We start from the raw sequence: 26843 nt of genomic DNA, 5'->3' as shown, positions 1-26843 counted from the left end.
CTAAACCTGCTATGCTGTACGCAGGGGGTGCAGAAACTGAACTTGCCAGCATACAAAACAAACAGCCCAGGTGCAGGTGGGCTTAGTGAATATTTTATCCGTGGGGTCTTATGTCTTTAGCCTCAGCCCCTTTCCCATGCACCACTGCATTGCAGTGCAAGGACATAGAAAGGAATGAGTGACAGTAGAAATATCCCCTTTGGTTTTCACTCTTGTTTCTGGGTTTTAACAATGCTTCCCTCCCACAAAAAGCCCTTTACCTCTGGCTTCTCCTGAGAGCCACATGCAGGGAGTGCTGTCTGCCCACTCTGTGCACACGCCCCATGGCTTGGGGGGGAAACACGCACGGCAGCAGCCCTGGCGGCAGCTCCAGTAGCTCTGGTGAGTTACTGGCATTGAATTAGAAGGGGGTTTGGGAGGGGGGGCATTTATTTAGAGTGGGGGAGGGGAATGTGGTGAATATGGAAAGACGACAACCACATGTATGGCGACCTTTGAATTCTTACTGAACACTGCTGACTTAGGCTATTGTGTTCCATCACTGCATTTGGCATTGCAACCTTTATCCAATTTAGGAGCCTAAATCTCACTTTCAAAAGGGATATCAGCATTTAGGAACCTAAAACACAACAACTATCCATGGGATTTAGGCTCCTAAGTGCTTAAATCCCTGTTAAACTGAGACCCAGGCTCTTACATCAGACAGACAAAGAAAATGCTGACGGTAGCAGTGTTTAAGTACCTTTACAAAGCGGTCCTGCAGTCTGTAAACCCAAGAAGCTTCTGTTACTAATTTTTTCTCTGTCTGTCTGTCTGTCTGTGTGTGTTTGCTCTATTATACCCCCCATAAGAAGGTGAAGGCAATGGCGTTTGCATGGGAGCACACAAATCTAAAAACAAGTCGAGCCCTTTTAATTTGAAAGGTACTGAGCATGTGCAACTCTTCCAGCATGAATGTAAATAGTCCCAAACTCGGTACATGCTTAAGACCTTTGCTGAATCAAGGTCAGCTGGGCTGAACTCCAAAGCCACAGCATTTATCAAGAAAAATGGACTACAGTGTCCTGGTAGTCAAGGCAAAGGTATGGAAAGATGTTTTTAAATGTGGAGATGTAAGATGCTCCCACAGACAAGTTAAAGTTTAAATACAGATTTTTATTAACAAAAAACATTGTGATTTAAATAAATAAATGTAGTGGTGTGCAGTAGATTTTTCTATACAGGTGAATACTCATATTGTGCCAAGTGATAGCTTCAACTGATGGACAGGTCAACATAATCTGAAAATATATGTATATCTGTGCCATGGAGGCCGTGTTTACACTTCAGGCAAAAGCTTGATATAGCCTGGGTGAAGAATGTGGAAGGAATATTGCCTGTACTCGTTTCCACAAGGATTTGCATAGTCACAGAATGATGTATTCGAATTACAAAAGAGCCATTGAATCCAAAGAATGGTGTGTATCCCTTAGACCTCATGAGGACTCGTCACTTTCTTTGCTCCACAGCAGTACTTTTCACACAGTTTGATGAGTTCCGACACAATAAAAACTGAAGATGACAGGCCAGCGAGAAACAACAGATCTGCTCGGGAGTCAGGGAAGAAAGTGAAACACAGTGGGTCAGCTGCACTGTGTGTCAGACAAACATATTCAGATAAGGCCCTGTCCACTTTAGAGAAATTTGCACTGATGGAACGACATTAATGCAAAGTTGAATTCTTATTTTAGAAACAGTTATAGGACCCATCTTTTGGCTGCCAAATGTGACTTTAATCTTTCAGTTAATGATCAAGTATCTGTCCAGTTTGAACAGGCTAAGATTTCAAAGTCATGCACACTGTATCCATTCATTACCAATCGTTACATGCACTATCACTGAATGATTAAAAATTAACTCACGTATTGGCCCTGCTGCATGTTCAGTTCTCAATTTTTGGATTTTATCAGCTCCCCGTTCGCCAGTTAGTTCATAAAATAGGAGGTCTGTTACAGTTAGAGTAGCACAACCTCCTATGCACCAATGTAAAGGAGGCCTTATATTGCGATGCCTTAGGGCAGATCTTTGATACTCTCTGGATCGACGGGCAGCAATCAACCCAGCAAAGGTTGACTTATGTCAAATATAGATGCGATAAATCAACCACTGAGTACTCTCCCATCAACTCTGCTTATTCTTCTCATTCTGGTGGCATGTCAGAGTCAGCAGGAGGTTGTCAGGTGTCTGCTTACCATGGTGAAGTTACTGGGGTAAGCAGACCTAAAGTATTGGACTTCAGCTACATTCATAGAATTCCAGGGCTGGAAGGGACCTCAGAAGGTCATCTAGTCCAGCCCCCTGTCCAAAGAAGGATCAACCCCAACTAAATTATCCAAGCCATGACTATGTCAAGCTGGGACTTAAAAACCTCTAGAGATGGAAATTCCATCACCTCTCTTAGTAACACATTCCAGTGCTTCACCACCCTCCTGCTGAAACAGTTTTTCCTAATATCCAACCTATACCTGTCCCTCCGTAACTTCAGATCATTGCTCCTTGTTCTGCCATCTGTCACCACTGAGAACGTTGTTTATGTAGCTGAACTTGTGCAGTTTAGATCTACAGCCCACAGTAGTATAGACCACCACCATGTAAACCCTGCTTTACGTACGTGCTTTGGGGGGTGCACTGGTGTCATGATTCAAGGTAGCTCCCCCAGCACTAATTTCTTTAATGGAGACTGAGGCTATTTTACAAACACTGTGCAAAGAACTTGATATTTCCAAATAAGGAACCCTGTCAGTAGAACCACTCACATTATCTGGATTGTGAGAGGAGAGGGAGAATGACATGAACATAAATACTTGTAACCTAGGCAAGCAGAAACTAGAACAATAAATTCCTCCTCCTCAGCAACGTGGCACTTTACACAACTGGCTATGACCCCACCTTCTTCCGAGCTATCTCATAATAACAAGAGCTGTACTAGAGATCTAATCTAAGCTGGCAAATCTCATATTCATTTGCAATAGCTTTAACAAAGCATATTGCTTTTTCTGTCATAACTTACCCAGTGCTCCTAAATTCTCTGTCTGGAAGATCTTTTGTAATGGCGGGATGTAAATAACAGCCATCTGCCCCAGCAGTGACCCCAGCACAGAATACAAGAACATGTGGTTGCGGAAAAAGCCTATCTCACTGATCAACTTTGTCTGGGGGAGGGGAAAAAAAAAAAGTCAACATTTTCAGCCTCGTGTATATAAACGTAGACATTTATCTGTCTGCACATCCAACAGCCAAACACTAATAGCCCTTTAGCAAATTCAAATTATACATGGGCTAACTCAGAGAGGCGTAACTTTGTTGTAAATTAGTTCATTATTGTTACTAGGATAAAACCTGATTTTTCTCCAGTTACCATATGAGAAAAAAAAAATATGCCTTTTCTGAATATTTAGATTACTTTCCATTCGCAGTAAACATTTAAGCAGCTATTTAAAGACAATGCTGACCTGGCAACTGTCTCGCTCACCTGAGAACGACACGTCAGGGCATTGAAGAGGTCGAAGAACACAAAGCAAGTAAAAGTCATTGTTGTGGTCCTGGGAGTTGTGCCGCTTTCAGGAATCTGGAAACACATGTAAAAAAAAGTGATTGGGCCTTATAAAAGCATGTCAACACAGCACTGTATAGTCTAACAATAACCACTTTGTTTAAAAAGAAGTCATGGTCAACTTAAAATCTAATGTACTTTAAAAATGAGAGAGAACAGGAATGTTAGGTACCGCCCCTAGCTCTAAACACGGATTTCAATGACAGGTGCCTAAATACCATTGAGGTAATTCTCTTCTGCCAGTATTTCTATTTTACAGTCAGCACTTCCAATATTTTAAACTCTTTGGCTAGTGGTGAATTTGCTCAAAAGCTCTGTGGAGAATTCATTTGCATGCATCACACGCATCAGACAAAGTGGGTCTTTACCCACAAAAGCTTCTGCTCCAAAAAGTCTCTTAGCCTCTAAGATGGTACAAGACTTCTTGTTGGTTTTGTGGTACAGACTAATAAAGCTACCCCTCTCATAAATTTGCAAGCTATGTCTAATTAGCAATTATAATTGATGTACTCCAAACCCAGCCTGTGAGACTTATGGTAGAGATACACATCTCATAAAACTGGAAAGTACCTCAGGAGGTTATCAAGTCCAGTTCACTGCCCTCTTGACAGGGCCAAGCACCATCTCTTCCCCCCACCTATTTTTTCTTTGCCCCAGATCCCTAATGGCCCCCTCAAGGATTGACCTCACAACCAGGGATTTAGTAGACCAACACTCAAAGCACTGAGCTATCCTGATTTTATTCATGTACAAATACTGCAGTGGAGCAATCAAATGCAAGAAATCATTAAATATTTGGCTTTCTAAAAAGGACACAACTGCAAAGTTTAGCACACAAAAAAAGGATTAGGCTGTAGCTCAATGTTGTGGCATAAAAAAAATCAGAAGTTAATCATAGAATCATAGAATACTAGGACTGGAAGGGACCTTGAGAGGTCATTGAGTCCAGACCCCTGCCTTCATGAGTGGACCAAATACCATCTAGACCATCCCTGATATACATTTATCTAACCTATTCTTAAATATCTCCAGAGATGGAGATTCCACAACTTCCCTAGGCAATTTATTCCAGTGTTTGACCACCCTGACAGTTAGGAACTTTTTCCTAATGTCCATCTTAAATCTCCCTTGCTGCAGTTTAAGCCCGTTGCTTCTTATCCTATCCTCAGAGGCCAAGAAGAACAAGTTTTCTCCCTCCTCCTCATCATACCCTTTTAGATACCTGAAAACCACTATCATGTCCCCCCTTAATCTTTTTTCCAAACAAAACAAACCCAATTCTTTCAGCCTTTCTTCATAGGTCATGTTCTGTAGACTTTTGATCATTCTTGTTGCTCTGAAATACTCCTTGAAATAGCTAACAGAAGTAGGTGTAGTGCCTAATTCATACATAGGACTTTTAAACACTAGCTGTCACTGAACTTTTGAATGGAAGTTAAGTGTTCTTATCCTCACGTTATTGCTGGGAAACTCCAGTACTAAGAGGAGAAGAGACCGCACAGCAAGTTAATTGCAGAGCCAGGTTTCTTGTGATGCCCCAAATCCGCTTCACTGGACCCTCTGCCTTCTGAGAAAATTATCCTTAAAACATTATGAATGGTTCTCGATATAAAGTGCAAACAAGAAAGGATGAAACACTTATGTCACCTCTTTCCAGAAGACAAAGAGGGTCCCACTGATGATAGTCAGAGCAGACACAAAGATTTTCAGGATCAATGCTCTGCTGAGGATTGTATCCGTAGTATTTCGAGGGGGTTGTTTGATGGTATCTTTATCAACGGGCTCAACTCCCAAGCTGTCAAAGAAAACGTGTTGAGAAGATACAGATCAGTTATGCCTATTCTAATGTTAGTGCTCATGCAAGGAAGCAGACAGAGCCCTGGAGTCCAAAATCCTTTGCTTAGTCACCGAAGGCACAAAGCAGAGGAAACACCAATGCTAGCTCCTCCAGGGTGTCACTGTGCTGCCTTGATCCTGTTTGGGTAAGTGGGACAAATGTAGGGCTGTTTGGCAAGGATTTCCTCCTTTATGTCCCCAAACTAATGTCGTACTGAATTTACAGAGAGGCTGACAATTTCAAACACATTATCTCACAGGTTGGGCAATTAAGGCTTTCTTTCAGCTGCTAAATATAAACATTTTGTTAAAAAAAAAATTCACTGTTTCTGGACACACAGTTTGCTGAAGGGAAGAATACAGATGATCAAAACCCAGCTGAACCTGCATATAAAGTGAGTGAGTATACACAGAGTAACAGATTCACTCACAGTCTATGGGTGGAACAATTTGGAGATTCCACCCCAAGATAGGTCAAGTAAAGAAGGTCAACATGTGACCATGACAACTTTTGTTAGCAGAACCTTCTTAATGCTTTGCAAGTCAACGGAGTTGCATCACTTTTCTCCCAGATTAATTTTGGCTCATGGTGTATTTTCATTACCTTTGAGCTGGAGGTCCATCCATTATAATGTTGATCCATAAGATCTGCATAGCGTTGAGTGGGTTTGGTAAATTGAACACTGTCGACAGAGTAATAAGGCTCAATGCAGAAATGCTCCTGCAAAGCAGACAAAGAAGGAATGACACCTTGCAACATGCGACCTTGCCTAAAAGCTGCTCATCAGGAGAGTGTAAGCAAGCATGTACTTACGTGCTAAGCTGAAACCGGACAAAATTTTTTATATTATAAAATATTCCTTTTCCTTCCTCTATTGCATTTCTGGAAAGGAGAGATGTGGTAATTTATTAAGTGATGGGTATTCATGCTATTTCTTATCTAACCTAGTAATCATTTAAGAAACTTTATAGACAAGAAGGGTCCTGTGGCACCTTATCTCACTTCATCAGATGCTGGTCTTGGAAATCTGCAGGGCCAGGTATAAATAAGCAAGAGCAAGGGTGCGGATAACAAGGTTAGCTCAGTCAGCAAGGGTGAGGCTTACTACCAGCAGTTGATCTGGAGGTGTGAACACCAAGGGAGGGAGAGCTGCTTTTGTATTTAGCCAGCCATTCGCAGTCTTTGTTTAAGCCTGAGCTGAGGGCGTCAAATTTGCAGATGAATTGTAGCTCAGAAATTTCTCTTTGGAGTCTGGTCCTGAAATTTCTTTGCTGTAGGATAGCTACTTCTCAGTTTGCTACTGTGTGGCCTGGGAGATTGAAGTGCTCTCCTACGGGTTTTTGTATATTGCCATTTCTAATATCTGATTTGTGTGCGTTTATTCTTTTACATAGAGACTGTCCAGTTTGTCAGATGTATATAGCAGAGGGGCATTGCTGGCACATGATGGCATAAATTATATTGGTAGATGTGCAGCTGAACGAACCCACAATGGTGTGGCTGATCTGGTTAGGTCCTGTAATGGTGTTGCTGGTGTAGCTATGTGAGCAGAGCTGGCAACGAGGTTTGTTGCATGGATGGGTCCCTGAGTTAGAGTGACTGTGGTGCGTAGGAGAGCACTTCAATCTCCCAGGCCACACAGTAGCAGACTTAAAAGTAGCTATCCTACAGCAAAGAAATTTCAGGACCAGACTCCAAAGAGAAATTTCTGAGCTACAATTCATCTGCAAATTCGACGCCCTCAGCTCAGGCTTAAACAAAGACTGCGAATGGCTGGCTAAATACAAAAGCAGCTTCCCCTCCCTTGGTGTTCACACCTCCAGATCAACTGCTGGTAGTAAGCCTCACCCTTGCTGACTGAGCTAACCTTGTTATCCCCACCCTTGCTCTTGCTTATTTATACCTGGCCCTGCAGATTTCCAAGACCAGCATCTGATGAAGTGAGTCTGTGCTCACGAAAGCTCATGCTCAAAAGTTTTCTGTTAGTCTATAAGGTGCCACAGAACCCTTTGTTGCTGTTACAGATCCAGACTAACATGGCTACGGCTCCGCCTCCGATACTTTATAAACCAAATGGCTGTCCTCTTGTCTATACTCACTCTGTCACTTCATTTCAAGGAAAGCCCAAATACAGGTTGAATCTCTCTAGTCCGGCGTGATTCTAAATTAGCCGGATGTCTACTTATGGGTGTGTCCAAGTTTCCCATAGTACTAAACAGTTTGATTACAGCCACTAGTTCTCAGAGTTCTGTGCTGTTATTCAGCTCTAATAAGGTGCTACAGAATTGCTTGTTACCCCCTAAATATCTTTAAGAGCCCGTGAAGCACAGAGGCATTAGCTACCAAATGCTACAAGACAATATTGATCTCCCAGAGTATGGCAAATTCTCTGGTTCAACACCAGTCAGGTCCCAAGGGTGCTGAACTAGAGAGGTTCAACCTTACTCGTTTTGGAAAGCCGTAACATGGCAGGGTTGGAAATACAACTGTTTGATTAAAGGGATATTATCAGAACTAAAAAGCCTGAGATGAGAAAGCTGTCCTTTTTACCTTGATTCATGGGCATAAGTGTACACAAGACATATTTATGGCATTCTGACCACTTTCCTGTTAGCTTTCAATGCCCTGCCCTTCAGAATAGAGCCACAGGTGTCCTTGCTAGAAGCTAGGTGGTGCAGGGAGAATGGATGGACATCTAATGGACACAGTCCTCCACATATGCCTCCAGAGAGATGACGGGCTAGACCTGCAGTGGGTGTAAATTATCTCCAGAGATTGAACCCAGATTTGCACTAGCTGAGGATCTGGTCTTTGATATATTTTCAATGCAAGTCACATAGAAACTCATTGCATTTAATATCGAGAAAGTATCTGAAGCCCAACTTACGTGATATTTGAGAAGTTGTCATCCACCAGTATCACGTTGGCAGCCTCCTTGCTGACATCTGTGCCCGCCTGTCCCATCGCTATCCCAATATCGGCAGATTTTAGAGCCACAGCATCGTTGACTCCATCCCCCGTCATTCCCACAGTGGCACCAGCCCCTTGCAAAGCCTGTGGAAATGGAGAGATGAATACATTAAGGGATGGCCTCATTATGTGAAAATCAACTTGATCCTGAAGCATTTGCAATATTTGTAATGTATATTCCATTGCACGAGGAGGGTTTTACATCTCAGGTGGGATTATGGACTTGAGCAGCCCACAGCTGTACAAAATACCATGAGTAGCACGCAGAGAAACGAGTGAGATACTCTGCTCAGGACCCTGGATTCACCAAGTGCATGACCCTAATTATTTCAATGGGTATCAGCAGGAGCAGTAGATACTTCCACTCCTGAAAATATGAACTTGTCCATGTAATCACAGCTCTACTGTATTGACTCTTCCTTCAAAGATCCCTGTCCTATTCTGCAGGAGACTCTCCAGTGCACTATTCTGGCTTTCCATGTCATATAACAGTGTTGGGAGGCAGTCTGTACCTTTATGATTTTTAGCTTGTGCTTGGGACTTGTTCTGAAGAAGACAGAAACCTGGACAAAGAAAGTGACAAAGGGTGAAAAAAGGTATTAGACTGATGGAATGTTACACAGCGTTACTGTTGAGAAATGGTCTAAATGGAATTACATTTTTGATAGCAGATGATAACTCGGACTCAGCCATGTGGTCCAGCTCTTCCCCTGACATGGTTTTCAGTTGCCCATTGCAGAGTCCAATATTCCGTCCTGCACAGAAAACCCAACACAAGAGCAGCCCATTATCACCAAAAGTGGCTCATTATATTCTCACTTGAAACAGTGTCACAGAAAATGTCTCTAGGCTGGTGTCATCCATGAAGGCATGGGACAACAATTCTATTTCTAGGGACTTGTCTCCATTGCATGGTGGATTAATGCTTTAGAGATTGATCCACTGGTGGGTTGATTTAGCACGCCTGCTTCGATGCAGTAAAATCAGCCTCCAAGTGCTCTTCCATTGACTCCAACATTCCACCAGGGCAAGAAGAGTCAGCAAGTCAATGAGAGAGCATCAGCATCCAGCCTTTTTGCATGGAAGACACTGCAGTAAGTAGGTCTAAGTATGTCATCTTCAGCTAATTTTAACCCTTTTACGGGGGTGCTGGTGAGGTCCCAGCAGCAGGCTGACTGGGGGAACAGATTGTGGGAGAGAAAGTTACCCGCAGCCACCCAGGAATATGTAAATAATTACACCATTACCTGCACGGTACAATTTTATGCACCAGGTACTCCCAGACATTTAGGGGTGATGCTAATACCTAATTAAACCACACCCAGTGTCTCCTGTCCTTAGGCGTAGCCAGACAAAATGTACTATTATGTAAAGCTTCACCTGGAATTCAAGGAATCTAGTGCAACACATGAAAAGAAAAGTAGATGGACTCAGTTTGTCTTAAGAAAGTCAATAAAATATACAAGATTTGGCACTGGTCAGATTGACAGGCATTGCAAAATTTGTGGAAAGATAGCTCATTGTTACCTATAGCCACCGCCGTTTCCAAGGCATCTCCCGTTATCATCTTCACTGATACCCCGGACTCTAAAAGGACTTCAACTGCTTCCTTAACTCCAACTCTTGGAGGGTCAATTATTCCAACCAGTCCTAAATACGTGAGTCTGCCAAGTTCTGGACCTGAAGCCAGAGCAAGTACTAGAGACAGACAGAGAGAGGGGGACAAAGAAGTAAGTTATTCCACATTATTTTCTAGTTTGGATATCAGAAAAAACTAACTACAAGCATAAATGAAGAACTGAAGTAAAGTTCCAATGGAGACTGCAGTATCCCTGTCACTGGAGAATTTCAAGAACAGGTTAAACACACACCAGGCAAGGATGGTCCAGGACATGAATACTTGATTCTGCCTCACCACAGGGGGATGGACCAGTTGACTTCTTGAGGTCTCTGCCACATTTCTCTGATTCTGTGTAGCACATATAGTAAGTATAGTACATAGTTTGTCTGTGGGACACATGCTGATATGAAGTAGGAGTGAAACTGAGGCCTAGACACTTTCCTAGTAAAAGAAAAAAATTAACCTACTTCACTTATCAAAACGTGATGCTGAAATACAGGACCTGATCCCCATTCCAATCAAATCAATGGGAGGGATTTCAAATTGAGCAGACTTTGCCCAGCCTTTACAAAGGCACGATTCTGATTGACTTCAATATATCACTTCCACACGTGCTTTTTGTTGAGTCTCTGAACAAAGCCTGGCTACTGAAAGGACTATGCAAGGATCAGTGTCCAGTTTGGTAGTGACAATATTAAACTATGTCTCAGACTATTGCAATTATTCACAGAAGAAAATTGTTCATGCTCTCCAGCGGTCATGTATACTTCTTTGCATTTCACAGACATAAACCACCAAATGAGCCACCAAGAAACTCAGACAAGGCTCTTAGAAACAGAGGGGAAATCTAAGAACACCCAGCTTCTGTTATTCATAGGAGTAATGATAATACTCGATACAGGTTGAAGCTCTCTAATTCGCAATTCTCTCATCCGGCAGCATCCACAATTCGGAGTGATTTTAGTTAGTTGGAGAGTCACTTATTATGGGCATGGCCAAGTTTACCGTGGTCCCATAAAGTTTGTTTCCAGCCACCAGTCCTGGCTCTGTGTTCTGTGCTTTTATTTATCTGTAATTTACCCCTCAGTATCTTCTAAGAGCCCAGTAAGCAGTGCAAGTTTTGGTAATGCTGCTAGACAATACTGACTTCCCGTGGTCCGGCAAATTCTCCCATCCAGCACGGATCAGGTACCGGGGTACTGGATTAGAGAAGTTCAACCTGTACTAGAATTGTCTAACAATACCCTCAAACACACCTCAGTGTTAAATACAGCAAATATTCCTGCCCTCTTTTTGCATGTGAAATCTGAAGCAGGCAGGTATCGTAACTTTCCTTGAGCGACAGCGTCACTATCAGAGTTGGGCCTGGAAATCAAAAATTCCTAGATCCCAATTTGTGCACATTTCCCTAAAACACTTTGTCTTTTCTTTGGAGAACTAACATGAGTAAAGGCCACATGACTGATCCTTTTATGTTCCGTTATCTAGGAACAATTTGCACATGATGCTTTTTACCGTGGTCCACCCCAGATCCTCTCCTGGCCAGTACTGAGGGTACATCTAGATTACGCAGAAGATCAACTTGGTTAGGGTCGATCTTCCAGAGTTCAGTTTCACGTGCCTGGTACAGACACACAAAATCGAACTATCGGGGGTCAGCAGTCAATCCCTGTATGCCTTGATATCGCGAGAAATAAGGGAGGTTGATGCGAGAGACTTTCTCTCATCAACCTCCCACTGTGAAGACAGCCAAGTAAGTCAATTCCAGATAAGTCGATTCTAGCCATGCAATTGATGTAGCCAGAATTGCATATTTGTAATCTACTTACCTGCTTAGCGTAGACCAGAACCTAAGAAACAGCAAAGACATTGCAAGACGCTGATTATTGAGAAGCAGACAAGAATTCCACACCATGAAACTAGGGGACGTGTTTCTCACTGAAGTATTTTGCTACTTACTGGGAAGCATTTTGAAAGGAACCATCATGCTCTTGCAACTTGTGCATGAAGCAGTAGAGAAGCAGAGAGTTATTTATTTCTTCTAATGGAAAATATTCAGATAGGATAACCTGTAATCTTAAAGGATGTAATACTGACTGACCCCGCAGGCCTAGCGATCCCATTCTTCTCTCTTCCTGGACATAGGAGGCTTTCTGTTGTGGTGTGAGAGGCAGTGGGATGCCACCATTGTTATACATGGTACAATATTGAATAACTTCTTCAAAGGCTCCCTTCATAAAATAAATATCTTCCTGCCCCTTTAAAACAAGAAAAACTATGTCATTAAAATATTGACAGCGTTAAACCCCTTGCACCTGGAGATATTCAGCTTCCGTTGGGTGTGTCATTATCTATCCCATAAAACACATGATCACACACTTTTTTAAACCAGTATTTCTGTGGTGCAAGCTTTATATACTGAAGGCGAGTGGCCTTGGTAGTGATTTTTAAAGAGACCTGAGAATGAAATTAACTCAAACTATTGAAGAAGGTAACAAAGAATTCAGTTTCTCGGAAATGTCCTCCCCCACACAAATTTTGACTAAAAAATTATATTTAAATGTTTTTAAACAGCTGTTTGCAAAACAGGATGAATTTTTCCTCCAAAAAAATTTACCTTGAAAAAAATCTCATCCTGTTTTTTGCATTGCTATCCAGAATGTCCAAACAAAAATGGCATTCTAATATATAAAAGTACTGGCTACTTGTGTCTGAAATCCATTGTTTGACTTTTACATAAGAAGCTTCGCTTCACTTCCATTGATATTCAAACACAAGACAGGAAATATGAACCCAGTCCACGTAATGGTAGTGGTACCTGATTTTTAAGCATGCATTTTACAGCCATCCACTTCTGCTCTGAGCTAAATGGAATTTCCTTCTTTCTTACGTAAGTATCTTTTATATCACTTAGCTGCATCTAAAATAAGGAAAATAAAGTTATTACTATCATACTAAACAGCACAAGCTCTGTATATCACCTCTACATATAGCGAGTTACCGATACTAAACAAAAATCACGAAGTCTTTATGTAGTAGTGTTTTTACAGATGAGGACAGAGAAGCAGAGAGAAAGATTAAAGCCTAGTTATTTTGCTTACGTAGGAGGCTTACTCTGAAATATCTTAAGCTTGTGTGGATGTGTGCCTGAAAATATTTGTGCTAAGAATTACACTGGGGAAGCTCTGTGGCTATACAGAAGGTCAAAGTAGATGATCATGATGGACCCCTTCTGGCTCTGGAATTTATGAAGAGCTCAATTGTCAAAAGTGCTCACTAACATGATGCTTGTTGACTTTGTCAGCAGCAGAGGCTACTCAACTCTGACATTCAGGACTTCGATGTCTTAATCTGGGAACCCAGCAATTAATGGAGATTTATGAAAATTTAGGCCGATGTCACTTTCTCAAGTCTATGTCAAAGCTCAAATGAGAAACCAAGATTTCTGATATTGTGCTTTAATTACAAGACCTTGGTTCTGTTCATTTGTACACATGCCACCCTTCCAAAAACAAAAACACACTGCAAATGAGTCATGGCTTCATTAATTTCCTATAGCCTTAGCTCAGAAATGAGCTGATCTCCAAAAAGCTCTCTCAGAGTGTTGCTCTAAGGGACCAACAATTAGAAGAAAAAAGTCAGTTGAAAATTATGTCCTGTCCAAAGAGTAACAGTGATATCTAACACACTGAATATCAGAGACAAATAGGCCATGCCCTGCACTGAAGTTGGTATACTCCAACACAGAACCTGTGGAATGTCTCTGCTGCTATTCTGGTTTTGACCGCATTGTGAAAAAACCACCCAGCAATGGTACTTTCAAATCACAAAAGGTACATTCACTCCAGGGAAAATGACAACATGAGGAACTATGCAGTGCTAAATCAGGCCTATTTGTGGTGGACAGAATTTTGCATTCTTGACAGAAAGGTCAATAGAACATTTAACAGGAGTTCTTTGTTCTTTACAACTGTTGGAAGAAAGGGAAGAAATTAACAGATGGGGGCACATTAAAAAAAAAAAACTCTGCACCATGGCTCGTAATTGGCTGGTGACTCTTGTCAGTGGTGTCTGCAGAACCACAAAAAGGTGTCTGATTTCCACCCCCAAGAAATCCATTGTGCAGTGTAATTATGCTAAGCACTCAAGTAAAACGCTTATTGCTATCACATGAAATCACTCTGTGAAGGTGTTGCCTGCGATAGCAACTGAAGGGGTGTGTGCACGCACACGGGGGAGACAGAGAGAGCGCGAGATGGGGCAGCTGGAACAAAAATTCTTGCAAAAAGGACTGACGTCAGCCTGTTCAGTGACAGGCCTCCATTTATAACGATGAATGAATGAATTTGGCTTCAGTTTATTTCGCAACTTACTGGATTACCAAACAATCTTATTGGCTGCCTCCTCTCAGCTCTTACAAGGGATCCATCATTTTGCCACCTATACAGAACCTGACTCTATCTTGAAAAAAATTTGCAAGAAATAAGCAAATATAAGAAACCCTACCTTCATTGCAAGAGCAAGAAGCGCTCCTTCCGTTGGCTGACCAATGACAGTATTTTTTCTGATAATAGCATTATTAGCTACACAGCCAGCCTAGAAGGGATATATTTGCATACATTATTTTTATATAAAATTTTAATACATTATGTAGCTATTGAACTGGTAAAATATTGCAGAGTTATAAAGGCTGCATTGTGATAACTTTCTGCTCATGTCAAGTAGAGCTAAACTAAGGAGCTGGAGTCAGATTCAGGGTAGATAAAAATCCAGAATCAAAAACTGGCATCAAGGCTGAATATGAGGGTTAAGGATCAAGTTCGGTGGCACAGCCTCTTAATTTATATTTTCGATCAAGATACCAGCATATCACAAGATCAGTTGTATTTTCCCACTGTTTTGAGGAGTTTCCAAACAAGTGGAACAAGAGGTGGAAAAAAGTACTCAAAAAGTTATTTGAGTAAAAGTGCAGCGGCTTTCACCTCTGGATACTTGAGTACAATCTAGATGTGACAGGTGTGTGTATGGGCACATGTACTTTTACTCAAGTAGTTTTCCAGCAGGACACTGGTAACTTGTACTTAAGTACAGCCCTGCCCCCACAAAGCAGCTGCATTTTTACTCACATAACTTTTTGGGTACTTTTTCCGCCTCTGAGAAGAGCTCATCAAAAATTGTATTATTTCAAATTAACAAGCAAAGGTTAGATTGTAATTTCATGAATCCCCTTTTGTGTCTGCTCAACAAATCAGACTAGTCCCTTCTAACTGTTGTTCTGGCACGCAATATAAAATCCAACTTATCTCAAGACTGAAAGATGGTCAAATATGAGTTTGATATTTGCATATGCAAATAGCATGTATCTGATTTCCACATATAATGGTAGGCAAAAAATGAGGGGTAACAGTGCATAAAAATTTGATCCCCAGTACTTTTTGAAATTAACAAAGATTTTACCTATCTTGCTGGCTGCATTTTTTGGAATTGCTGCTACTTTATAGAAACAAGAACTGCAAAAGCTAGTTGCATCACCATACCACAGCACAAATGCTCATCCAAAACTGCAATGTATTCCAGTAAGCCAATGTCTCTGGCTTCTCGCTAGCAATTTCTGATGATGTAACCTGTAATACATCATGCTCATGTCTGATATAGTAACCACTCCAAACCCATCTTTATATCCTCTTGCTACAGCAAGGACACGCTCAATTGGAGGCATTAAAAATCAGACAAGGAGAGCATCATAAATAATGACAGAGTGAAGACAGAGCAGTTTGATTAATATTTTATGCTCACCTCCACTAGCTTTCCTACTGAGACACTGGAAAATTCCGTAATAACTTCCTTTGATGGTAACAGGCATACGCTTCCTTCCCCTTTGTATCCAACCCCGCTCACCTGGGGAAAATAAATTGGAAAGGTGCATACATCAAATATCCCACTGTCTAGCTGAAATCTGTGATTATCAGGATTTTCTCCTCTGCAGCACATTATCTTTGAGGATACTCACAATTTATTTTCAAGACATGCTGTGATTTGTGTGCTTTGCTGGGAGAAATATTTATAGCTAAGTTCACCAATAATCAAGGTGCAGTACTGCCTAAAAGGAAGAAAACTCACTTTGTCGTATGTCAGTCCTATTTGATAATCACAGTTTATGAAATTTTGGGTTCAGTTCAATGAATGGACCAAATTCTTAGTGAGGTGCAGGTACATTAGATTTGCCAGTTGGAATACAAATATATTAACCTGCACTCCTATCTTATGATTGATTGCTGCAGGTGTGGGTCTCCACTATCTTTTCTGTGGAAATAGTTTACACCCAATATGCACTGGTGTAACGGACATCAATGCGTAAGGTCATGGCAAATCAGGCCCCATGGCTGTATGAAAAAGTAGGAGAAAGTGTTTCTGCTAGAAAAGCCACCAGCATTGCTTAGGTAAATATTCTAAGATTTGCGTTTATGCTCATAAAGTTGCTGGGAACTTTGTGTGCAAATCCTGCGTGATTGTATTAAACCCACACTCTCAAGTGCAGAAAGTAGCTTTTGCAGCTATGGGGCCTCATTCTGCATTCCTTCAGCACCTGCACATTTCATGTGAGTGGGAACTTCAGATGCACAAGGAATAAGACCGTAGTTTAATATAAATTCACCTATATCAAGAGCAGTGTATATTGGAATTGACCATACAAGGAACAGATACTGAGGCATGTACAGGACTAGACTGATGCTGAATGAAATGTGAACAATCTCTCGTTGGCTTGAGCAATGAAGTTTGTGTAATGTCATGGACAATACCTCTGCCTGGAATCCATCTGAGGTTACCAGCTGAGTTACTGTCATCTCGTTGGCTGTCAAAGTCCCTGTCTTATCCGAACAGATGACATTGCAGCAACCTGATGGGACAAAAATTTATTTCTCAGAACTAAAACAATGTGCAAATGAACAATTGATTTAGAAGCCATATAAATGCTCTAAGATGTTGCTTTTACATTACAAACACGAGCAGTTATTGGGCAAAGACCTAAGAGAGAGAAAGAATTAAATACAAAAAGCTGGGCGAGTCTTTTAACCCCTCTCTATGGGCTAAAGAGAAAAGCTCTGCAAACATTTGTCCATGCCTCTCCAGTGGCTGATAATGCCTTGTCCTACTCTGTATGTAATTTGGGCTTGGGATTTGGTAGGAGACAGCTGTTGGAAGGAAGGTTCCATCACATGTTACACTCTTCCAAGAAGCCCTTAATTTTGGAGGAAGCAATCAGTTTCTCCAAGCTGCAAGAACCTGTCCTGATGCAGCTGTTACTGACACATTGGCAGGAAGTTTGGGTGGGTGGGAATAAAAGCTCTGCAGCCTAAGAGACAGAGATGGGGATACAATGGAGGTTCAGGTTCCCAAAGATGCACTCAGAAGTTCTTTATTCTCTTGGACAACAGTGTAAGTGGATCGCAGAGTCACATATTTTTCTTTTGGGTCAAGAGGGGTTCAAGCCCTGTGGCCCTACCACAAACTTCTTGTATGACCTTGGGCAAGTCATTTACCCTCACAGGGTATGTCTACACCACAGTAAAACACTCAGCTGGCCAGAGTCAGCTAACTCACACTTGCAGGGCTTGGACTGCAAGCTAGAAGATATTAACGTATATGTCTGAGCTTGGAAATCTACACACACAAGCCAGGGGAGTGGGAGCTGCGTCACACCCACACTTTACACAGGTGCCAGCTGACGGCCCTGTGCCCATCCTCAACAGTGGCCCCATCCTTGGCCCCCCAACCTCTGTCCATGCCCTTATCTGCCCACTCCCCCAAGACAGACCCCTGCTCCTGGCCCCTTGTTGGGGAGTGCAGTGGATAGGGATAAGGGGGCTGGCTTACCACATGCCCACTATTAAAATTGCTCCAGAACCACTGTCTCCACAGCAATTTTATAGACCTACTGCCCTCGCCCCATAAATCCATGTCAGCTGCACGGGCCAGCTGCACATTTTTTTTGCAAGGTAGGCATAACCTCAGTATCTCAGTTTCCCATCTGTACAATGGGAATAAGAGCTGCACCCTACCTCAGAGGGGCGTTCTGAGGAGAAAAAGTATGGAGAATTCTGAGGTGTTTAGCTAAGACAATAATGGGGAAGGGCACAAGAGGCATTCTGGGAGAAGCAATGCCGTATTCCACCTCTGCTTTGAAAGCACACATCTCAATTATACCAGGGTATGAAAATTCTGGGCCTGATTCTCATTTCCATTACTGCCTCTTTACACTGCACTGACAATATAAAGCAGATTTAGAGCAGGAGCAGATTAGACTGATGCAGTGTAAAGAGGCTTTAGTGTAAAGGAAAGTCAGGTCCGTTCATCTGAGTCACTGACTCCTTTGCATAGGAAGCGGCAAAATGGGCAGAGCTCAGCTACAATAACCAGGACAAGGGCTGCGTAAGAACTCAGAAGACAGATTGGTCTACGATCAAGCAGATTGCACTTTTGAAGGATTAGTGCAGAGTGAGTCATTATCTCTAATTATTCTGGAGTTAATTATTTTTAGAATTAAAAAAAGAAAAAGCTGACTGAAGGACAAATACTTTCTTTACAGAAGTTGTGTGCACTTGTATCATTACAAAGTAGAAGAACATTGCTCCTTGTGATGCTGGGATATGACCATTTTTAATGATTGCCTGAAAAGGCCCTTTCAGAATAATTTTTTACGGAGATGGGACAGTCAGTGCCACATGGGCTGGTGTTACAGCCAGTGCAGATAAGATGGAGATGGGGTGATCAGTCTCTGTTAGAAAGCAGGGGTCCTGCTTCTGGAGGAAAGGCAAGAAGGAAGAGTGTTGTTTTTGATATCAGGGAGACAGAAGAGCTATTTAGGCTAAAGACAATGTTGGCAGAAGAAAAAATGGGGACGAAATGGTGATGAATAAATTCAGGCTGGGAAATGGGAGGTTTCTTAGCACCAGAGGCATGAGGTACTGGAAGTGCCCTTCAATGCAAGGAAAGGGGGCGAACCTCCGAACAGGTGGTAAGACAGAGCTTGATATAGTTGAGTGGGATTATGAGGCAGGGCTGCAGGCGATAGGCAGACCTGGATTCAGAGAGTTAAAAGGTCCCTTCCAGTCCTGCGTTGCAGGGCCCTGAGTCAATGGGAGTTCTGTCTGTGACAGCAACACCGAGTGAGGCTCCACCACAGCCACGGAAGGCTGCATGATGCTGCCTTGTGGGCCTAGACCCTCGTCCTTAATGCATTCCATCATAAGTGGAACGCTGCCCCGTCTATGACATCCCTGTTTCCTGCCATGCAATGCCCCATACCAACCCACAGGGCCAGGGAGCCAGGTTCCAGGAGACAGTGATTTTGGGAGTGCCATTGTGATGAGGCAGCTGAGGTGTATCAGTGAGGTGGGCAGGTACACAGGGATGCCGTTATGCCAGCCCATCCCATTCTGCCTTAATCTAGTGCAGGGGCAATGCCACTATCCAGCCAGAGGAGAAGCACATGGACTAACAGAGTGGGGAAGGAGGAAAAGAACCAGGCACAGGAGCACGACTAACACAGACAAACCCTTGGAAAAGTGAACCGGTGGCCAAGGACAGCCAATTCCATGAAAAGAACAGGTTACAACCAGGGTTCCCTCTATTTTTTTCCCATCCATGAGTGGAAAAATTTTTGATATGTGCACCAGGGCATGTACAGATGTGCACCACTCGTAGCAACATATGCTGACAGCTGTGGATGCTCTGCTAATCAGTTGGGCAGCACCCGATCTCTCCTGGGTGGCCACCCAAGCGCTCCCTTTACAGGGAACACTGGTGACAACAGCGCCTTTTGATCCCAGCAGCATTGTGGCTGAGGGGATTAAAGGGAGGAGGGTGAGGACCTGGGTGTGAGGAGGGGGTGGAGAAGAAGAAAGCCAGATTTAAAAAATGGGGGTGACTGGGTTGTTCCAGCCTTGTGTTCTAATCACAAACACTCCCCCGACTTTTTCTAAGCAAGTGGATGGGTACAGACTTGGCAGATGAATACAGATACACTGCTTCATTTCCTCAGAGGTGACAATCATCCGCCTTACCTAGACTTTCTACTATGGGTAGCTTCTTCACAATCACTCTTTTCTTGGCCATCCTTAGGACACCCAACACCAGTGTCACCGTGACCACAATGGGCAGCCCCTCCGGGATGGCAGCCACTGCCAGACTGGGTTGCAGTATAGGAAAAGAACAGGTTTCCAGTTACAGTGTGTTACACCACAAGGCGCTACACCCAATAGACATTCAAATAAACATTTCCAGAAGGCATGAGGCTCGCAGGACCTCTTGAATGTGAAGGTCAGCAATGGAAATCTTCGAGAACAACAAGAAGTCCTGGGGCACCTTATAGACTAATAGCTATTAATTAATTAATATAAATAATAGTATAATAATCTTTTAGTCTGTAAGGTGCCCCAGGACTTCTTGTTGTTCTCAAAGATACAGACTAACACGGCTACCTCTCTGATAACGGAAATCTTGCAACTCCAATCTCCATGGTGAAATAGAAATTGGTACAATACTCACCCACCCATCCTTTGCCATTTGAGCGAGTCCAAAGAGCAAGCATTCCTTCGAACCATTGCCAGGGATAGTTCATTTCCCTACCCACCGACGTCCTCTCACACATACAGAATCATAGAACACTAGAACTGGAAGGGACCTCAGGAGGTTATCCAGTCCAGTCCCCTGCCCTCACAGCAGGGCCAAGCACCATCTAGATCAGTGGTTCCCAAACTTTTTGGCATCATGCCCCCCTTTTGATCTTTGAGAAACCCTCACGCCCCCCTCCTCTTTTTTCCCCATCATCCAACCCCCCCTTTAATAAAAAATTCAATTTGTAATTTAAAATAAACACAAAAGCTTGATATAAAATGTTATTTAAACTTAAAAATAAGCATAAATAGTTTGTCTTGGCCCCTTGCGGGTGCTTGGCGCAGCTCCAGTTGGCCAGCTGCCTGAGCCCCGTGCTAGCCACCAGAGATGCCTGCATCAGCCACCCGCCCACCTCAGACCTGTGCTGCCAGAGCTGCCCGCTTGAGTCACGCACCACAGGGGCCAGCCACCAGCCCACCCACCAAGCCCCATGAATCCTGAAAGCCAGCTGGCCACCTGAACCCCACAAGCCACCCCCCCCCCCCGACAAAGCCAGGTAGCACCAGCTCTCTACTCTTACTTCATTCCCCCCCCCCAAACTCCCCCCCCACCATCTACTTCCAACCTCCTCCCTCCCCGACAACCCACACTCACCTTTGCATGTGGGTCTTCACCAGCTGCCCGCTTTTTATAGTGGTTGTGCCAGGTCACCCACAGAAAATAGCAGGGGCTGAGAGCCAGAAGCAAAGAATGGGGGAACAGTGGGGGGGCTGGGTTGCCTCATGGTCCCCTAGAATTTCTTCACGCCCTCCAGTCTGGGAACCTATGATCTAGATTATCCTTGACAGAAGTTTATCTAACCTGTCCTTAAATATTTCCAACGACGGAGATTCTACAACCATCATAGCCAATTTATTCCAGTGTTTAACCACTCTGACAGCTAGGAAAGTTTTCCTAATGTCCCACCTAAACCTCTCTTGTTGCCATTTAAGCCCATCGATTCTTGTCTTATCATCAGAGGCTAACAAGAATAATTTTTTTTCCCCGCCTCCTTGTAATATCCTTTTAGGTACTTGAAAGCTATGATCATGTCTCCTCTTAGCCTTCTTTTTTTCCAAACTAAACAAACTTAATTCTTTTAATATTCTCTCATAGGTCATATTTTCTAGACCTTTCACAATTTTAGTTGCTTTTCTCTGGATCCTCTCCAATTTCTCCACCTCTTTCCTCAGTGTGGAGGATCAAAGCTATTCTCAGAGAGCTAATGATAGTCTGAGCAGCCTTTACTCCTAGGCTGTCTCTACACTAGCCCCAAACTTTGAAATGGCCATTTCGAAGTTTACTAATGAAGCGCTGAAATCCATATTCAGCACTTCATTAGCATGCGGACGGCTGCAGCACTTCGAAATTGACGCGCCTCGCCCTGATGGGGCTCCTTTTCGAAAGGATCCCGCTTACTTCGAAGTCCCCTTATTCCCATGAGCTCATGGGAATAAGGGGACTTCGAAGTAGGTGGGATCCTTTCGAAAAGGAGCCGTGTTGGGATGAGCCATGCGGCGGCAAGGCGCATCAATTTCGAAGTGCCGTGGCCGCCCGCATGCTAATGAAGCGCTGAATATGCATTTCAGTGCTTTATTAGTAAACTTCGAAATGGCCATTTGCATGGCCAATGAAGTTTGGGGCTAGTGTAGACGTAGCCCCAAAGGCTCTTTTGAGGACGTAGTTAACCAGACTGGCACCTGGGGGGTACGTCTATACTTCCCAGAAGGTTGACCCAGTCCGGGTCAATCTTTGGGGTTCCATTTAGCATGTTTAGTGGGGATGAGCTAAGTCAAACCATCAAGGCTGAATAGTCGACCCTTGTACTCCTCATTCTTATGAGGAGTAAGGGAAGTCAACGGGAGAATTTTTCCCCATTGACCTCCTGCTGCGTGGGCAGCCCGGTAAATTGATCTTAGGCAGTTCTAGCTACAACAACTGAGTAGCTGGAATTGATGTACCTATCTAAGAGACTTTCAGGTCTAGTGTAGACCTGCCCCTGCACTGTGCACAGTTATGCCAAAAGAAAAATATTACAAATTGATAATTACTTTATAACCCTCTGTTGTTCAGCAGGCAGGTACAAAGTGGCCATAAAGGATATTTGCTGTTATAAGGCAATAAAAATATTGATGTTAAACACTAACTCAATTAAAACATGCATCAAAGCAAACATATTTAAAAGTGACTTCTGAGTTTCATTGCCAGAATTAACAGGCGTGTTGTGAACAAGACACGAGAAATCATTCTTCTGCTCTACTCTGCACTGGTTAGGCCTCAGTTGGACTACTGTGTCCAGTTCTGGGCACTGCATTTCAAGAAAGACAGAGAAATTGGAAAGGGTCCAGAAGAGAGCAACAAGAATGATCAAAGGTCTAGAGAACATGACTTATGAAGAAAGGCTGAAAGAACTGGGCTTGTTCATTTTGGAAAAAGAGAAGATTGAGGGAGGGCCATGATAGCGGTTTTCAGGTATCTAAAAGGATGTCATAAGAAGGAGGGAGAAAACCACTCAAAATTTTTCCATAAAAAAAGAAGAGAGAGGACAGAGCAAGAAGCAATGGGCTTAAACTGCAGCAAGGGAGGTTTAGGTTGAACATTAGGAAAGCTTTCTAACTGTAAAGGTGGTCAAAACACCAAAATAAATTGCTTAGGGAGGTTGTGGAATCTCCATCTCTGGAGATATTTAAGAACAGGTTAGATAAATGTCTATCAGGGGATGGTCTAGACAGTACTTGGTCCTGCCATAAGGGTAGGGGGCTGGACTCAATGACCTCTCAAGGTCCCTTCCAGTCCTAGTATTCTACGATTCTATAATTTCAGACCAGTTGGGAAGGCTTAGTTTCCTGGGGCTAGTAGCACTAAGGCTGGTCAGAAAACCAGAAGTCTATTGTATTCAAAAAAAATGAAACTGGCACTTGTTTTCATTCTGATAAGGAACGAAGTTGAAACCACTCAAAGTTTTTCCATAAAAAAATAAGGGCAAAAGAGCCCAGGATAAACAAACTGGTGGTCAGAGCACTGGCTTGGGATGAAGACGATCCAGGAACAGTCCCAACTGGAGCATTGTCTCTCAGCACTTTTGAAATGCCAAGTCAAGAACTGCTGACACAGCCTTCTCTCCTTCATCCTCAGTGACTCCCCTGCCATTGTGAGAATAAAACTGAACTACTTCACTATCTTCCATTTCCAAACTGTGCTAGTTAATGAATAATCTTAGTTAGCACTTAAGGACGCATTTTCCAAATGCCACCCAAACAGATGGTTTATTGTATTTGACTAAGGGGCTGTGCATGTATTTCCATATGTCATGGACAAATGTAACATTTCTGGCTTTATAAACAAATGAGGGAAGGGCTAGCTGCAGATGGAACAGTCCTTCTTAATTTATTGCACAGACATAAAAGAAAACAACACTGTGGTCCATCCAGGTCAGTAACTTGTTCTGTCCCTCTGAAGCATCTGGCCACCATTGAGACAAAACAGGACAATTTCAAGTGATCCATCCTATGCTGTTCATTCCCGTCATCTGACTCTTGGAGCATTAGGGACACCTAGAACTGAGGTAGCGTTCCCTCTAGGCCGAGTGAAATTCAGGAGTCTTCTATCTGATTAGCAGAACTTCCACAGCTACCTGCAGTGGGCAGCATGTGTTTCTACTGGAGGTGCACATTGGTTATGTGCCTGGGTGCACACAGCCAGATTTATCCTGCTGAGGGATAGAAAATAAACTACAGAAGACACTGACTGGTGTTGTAATCCTGACCATCTTGGCTGAAGAGCCATTGGATGGACATCTCCCCCAAGAAATTACTGAATTGTTCTTTGAACTCAGTTATACTTTTGGCTTTCCCAACATGGCCTGGCAATGAGTTCCACGGGGTTGACTGTACATTGTTTGAAGAAGTACTTAACTTATGTTTGTTTTAAAATTGCTGCCTACTAAGACGTTGAAGGACTTTTCTGGCAGGGATCGAAGTGGGGTAAGCTGTGCTTATGTGGGCGTCTTCCAAGTCATTGTTCATAGAAATAAGTTCATGGTAGAATTTGGACATTAATGAAATAATGCACCAAGAGTGCACCAGTCTGTTTCCAAAAATAAATACATTAAACCTCAAGCCTTCCTTTGTTCCTTCATTTGCTGTTGAAGGGATCATAAGGAGCAGATTCTACACATACTGAAGTCAATTTTGAAACTCCCATTAGCTTCAGAGATGCAGAACCAAACCATGTATTGAGGAAGTATTTTGAGTTCCTGTTTTCGTAGAAAAACTCCCACCATTGTCTCAAGCAATCTCTTTTATGCAGAAAAGCAGGGAAACACAAAAGAAACAACAAAAGAATTCTTTCCAATCCTTACCTCACTCCAATGGTGAACATACTGAGAAGATGCTTTCCTTGCAACCAGCCAATCAGCATTATTAAGCCTAGGAGAAGCAGGGGGGAAAAAACCAACTGAAATATGGCAGTTAAGGGTCTCTGCAGCATTTCAAGATCTCATGGTGCCACTGACCAGACAGTCAAAAACTGAGGCACTGCCGATGGAAGGGCCCTTTGGAATACAGTGGAACATGGGAATATACTTATTATGAAACACACTATAATTAAGCAGGTAGGCCGACTCACCAATTATGCAAAAAGAGAAAAGGGTGAGTTGTTTCCCCAGCTTATCCATATTTTTCTGTAGAGGCGTTTTAGGGGTCTGGAAACAAGAGGAAGAAAAAATGTTTTTTATTTTGTAAAATGAAGTACATGCGTAGAATCCTCCTAGAAGCAGTAACAACATTGTCACTGGAGAAATGGGGCGTAGCCAAAGAATCTACAGGGCCTGGCCCGCAGATGCAAGCAGGGGGAGGGCCAGACCTGGAAACAGCCTAAAACAGATTGCAGGCTTACTATGCAGGCACCGCACACCATATACACAGGGAGAGACAAATACCTATTGAAGGGTTTCTCATCTCAATAGACAAGACAGAAGGACGCTATTCACAGATGGGGGAATTGAGGAAGAGAGAGTAAGTGGGCATACAGAGTTTGTGGCTGAGTTGGGACTTAAACTAAACTCTCTTACACCCACTGCAATGCCTGAACATCAAGACCACCCTACCTGTGAACAACTCTTTGATCTCCAAGTTTTGAGGAGCAAGACAGGCACTTTGGTACCACACCAGGAAAGCTACAGCACAGTACTAATAAAACAGAGTTCTTGTCCCTTACCTCTTCTGCTTGCATCAATTTAAACACCTCTCCGAACTGTGAGTTTTCTCCAGTTCCGATAACTATTCCCTGGATTAGGAGAAGAACAATGAGATTCATGCAAAATGCTGAGCTTCCATAAAGCTTCTCCATTATCTAGAGATGGATGATATGGAGCGTGTATAGGACTCACTTTTCCCTTCCCATATCGCACCAGTGTTCCCATGAAAGCAACATTACTTAGCGTGGTTATGTCACCAGCTTCCAATAAGGGATCATCAGTCTTATTGCAAGGCTCAGCTTCTCCGGTGAAACTGGATTCATCCACCAATAGGTCTGTAACCTAATTAAAAGTGTAACCATGTAGAGGCTTTACCATTGCACTAACAAACCAACTGATCTTATTGTTCAGGTGCGGGCTAGCATTTACCTCTATCAGTCTGATATCTGCTGGAACCCTGTCTCCGATAGAAAGGCACACAATATCTCCTGGGACCAGGTCTCGGGCGAGAAGATGCTGCAGTTTTCCTTCCCTTATGCTGCGTTACATTGAAAGAATGATACTATTTAAATGAGTGTTACTAGTTCTATAGGCCAAATAGCATGTTTGGCAAATATAAGGATGAGAACCCCTTGCCCCAAAGCTCTTCCAATAAAAGATTATCATCTAACCAAAAAATGAGGAAAGGAGATTATATTCCAACCATGAGTTTAATTTTAATGCACTAACAGATGGGTGGATTATGGAAGCTTTAGATTTTGGTAAGCATGTACATTTAACCTGAACTGTCCTGAAATGCTTTCTCCATTGTTTAGACTTGAAAAGGCAGAGCCAAGAGATGATGGTACTTGGCAGTCTGTTGAAAGGTAGAATTACAGTTGGTATTTTTGAATGTTGTTGTACTAAATGTTTGTCTTTGAAAAGGTTAGGTGCTGACTCTGAAATTCCTGGATGGAAACAAGCAATGATA

At 42.8% G+C, this 26843-nt stretch overlaps 1 protein-coding gene across 4 annotated transcripts in view; it reads right to left on the bottom strand.

The window, feature by feature from the left end:
- Positions 1-1140: 1140 nt before the first annotated feature.
- The window catches only part of ATP2C2 (ATPase secretory pathway Ca2+ transporting 2), a 44510-nt gene continuing 18807 nt past the window's right edge, over positions 1141-26843 (bottom strand). For 2 of the 4 annotated variants that reach the window (XM_075008263.1, XM_075008265.1), the window contains 21 exons: positions 26303-26411; positions 26066-26215; positions 25894-25962; positions 25303-25378; positions 25037-25103; positions 20085-20209; positions 16821-16918; positions 15817-15918; positions 14527-14616; positions 12839-12940; positions 12122-12278; positions 9927-10097; positions 9057-9154; positions 8912-8962; positions 8317-8483; positions 6243-6311; positions 6033-6149; positions 5240-5387; positions 3512-3607; positions 3050-3191; positions 1141-1584 (listed from right to left, as the gene is read on the bottom strand). In XM_075008263.1, the coding sequence (XP_074864364.1) occupies positions 1469-1584; positions 3050-3191; positions 3512-3607; positions 5240-5387; positions 6033-6149; positions 6243-6311; positions 8317-8483; positions 8912-8962; positions 9057-9154; positions 9927-10097; positions 12122-12278; positions 12839-12940; positions 14527-14616; positions 15817-15918; positions 16821-16918; positions 20085-20209; positions 25037-25103; positions 25303-25378; positions 25894-25962; positions 26066-26215; positions 26303-26411 (2320 nt within the window). In that variant the 3' untranslated portion in view covers positions 1141-1468. Of the gene's footprint in view, positions 1585-3049; positions 3192-3511; positions 3608-5239; positions 5388-6032; positions 6150-6242; positions 6312-8316; positions 8484-8911; positions 8963-9056; positions 9155-9926; positions 10098-12121; positions 12279-12838; positions 12941-14526; positions 14617-15816; positions 15919-16820; positions 16919-20084; positions 20210-25036; positions 25104-25302; positions 25379-25893; positions 25963-26065; positions 26216-26302; positions 26412-26843 lie in introns of those variants that run through there. The other 2 variants (XM_075008264.1, XM_075008266.1) reach the window with 2 other exon arrangements.

This window comes from Carettochelys insculpta, chromosome 14, assembly GCF_033958435.1.
Source record: "Carettochelys insculpta isolate YL-2023 chromosome 14, ASM3395843v1, whole genome shotgun sequence".
NCBI classification, from domain to species: Eukaryota; Metazoa; Chordata; order Testudines; family Carettochelyidae; genus Carettochelys; species Carettochelys insculpta.
This window is presented reverse-complemented; position numbering and strand designations above follow the sequence as displayed.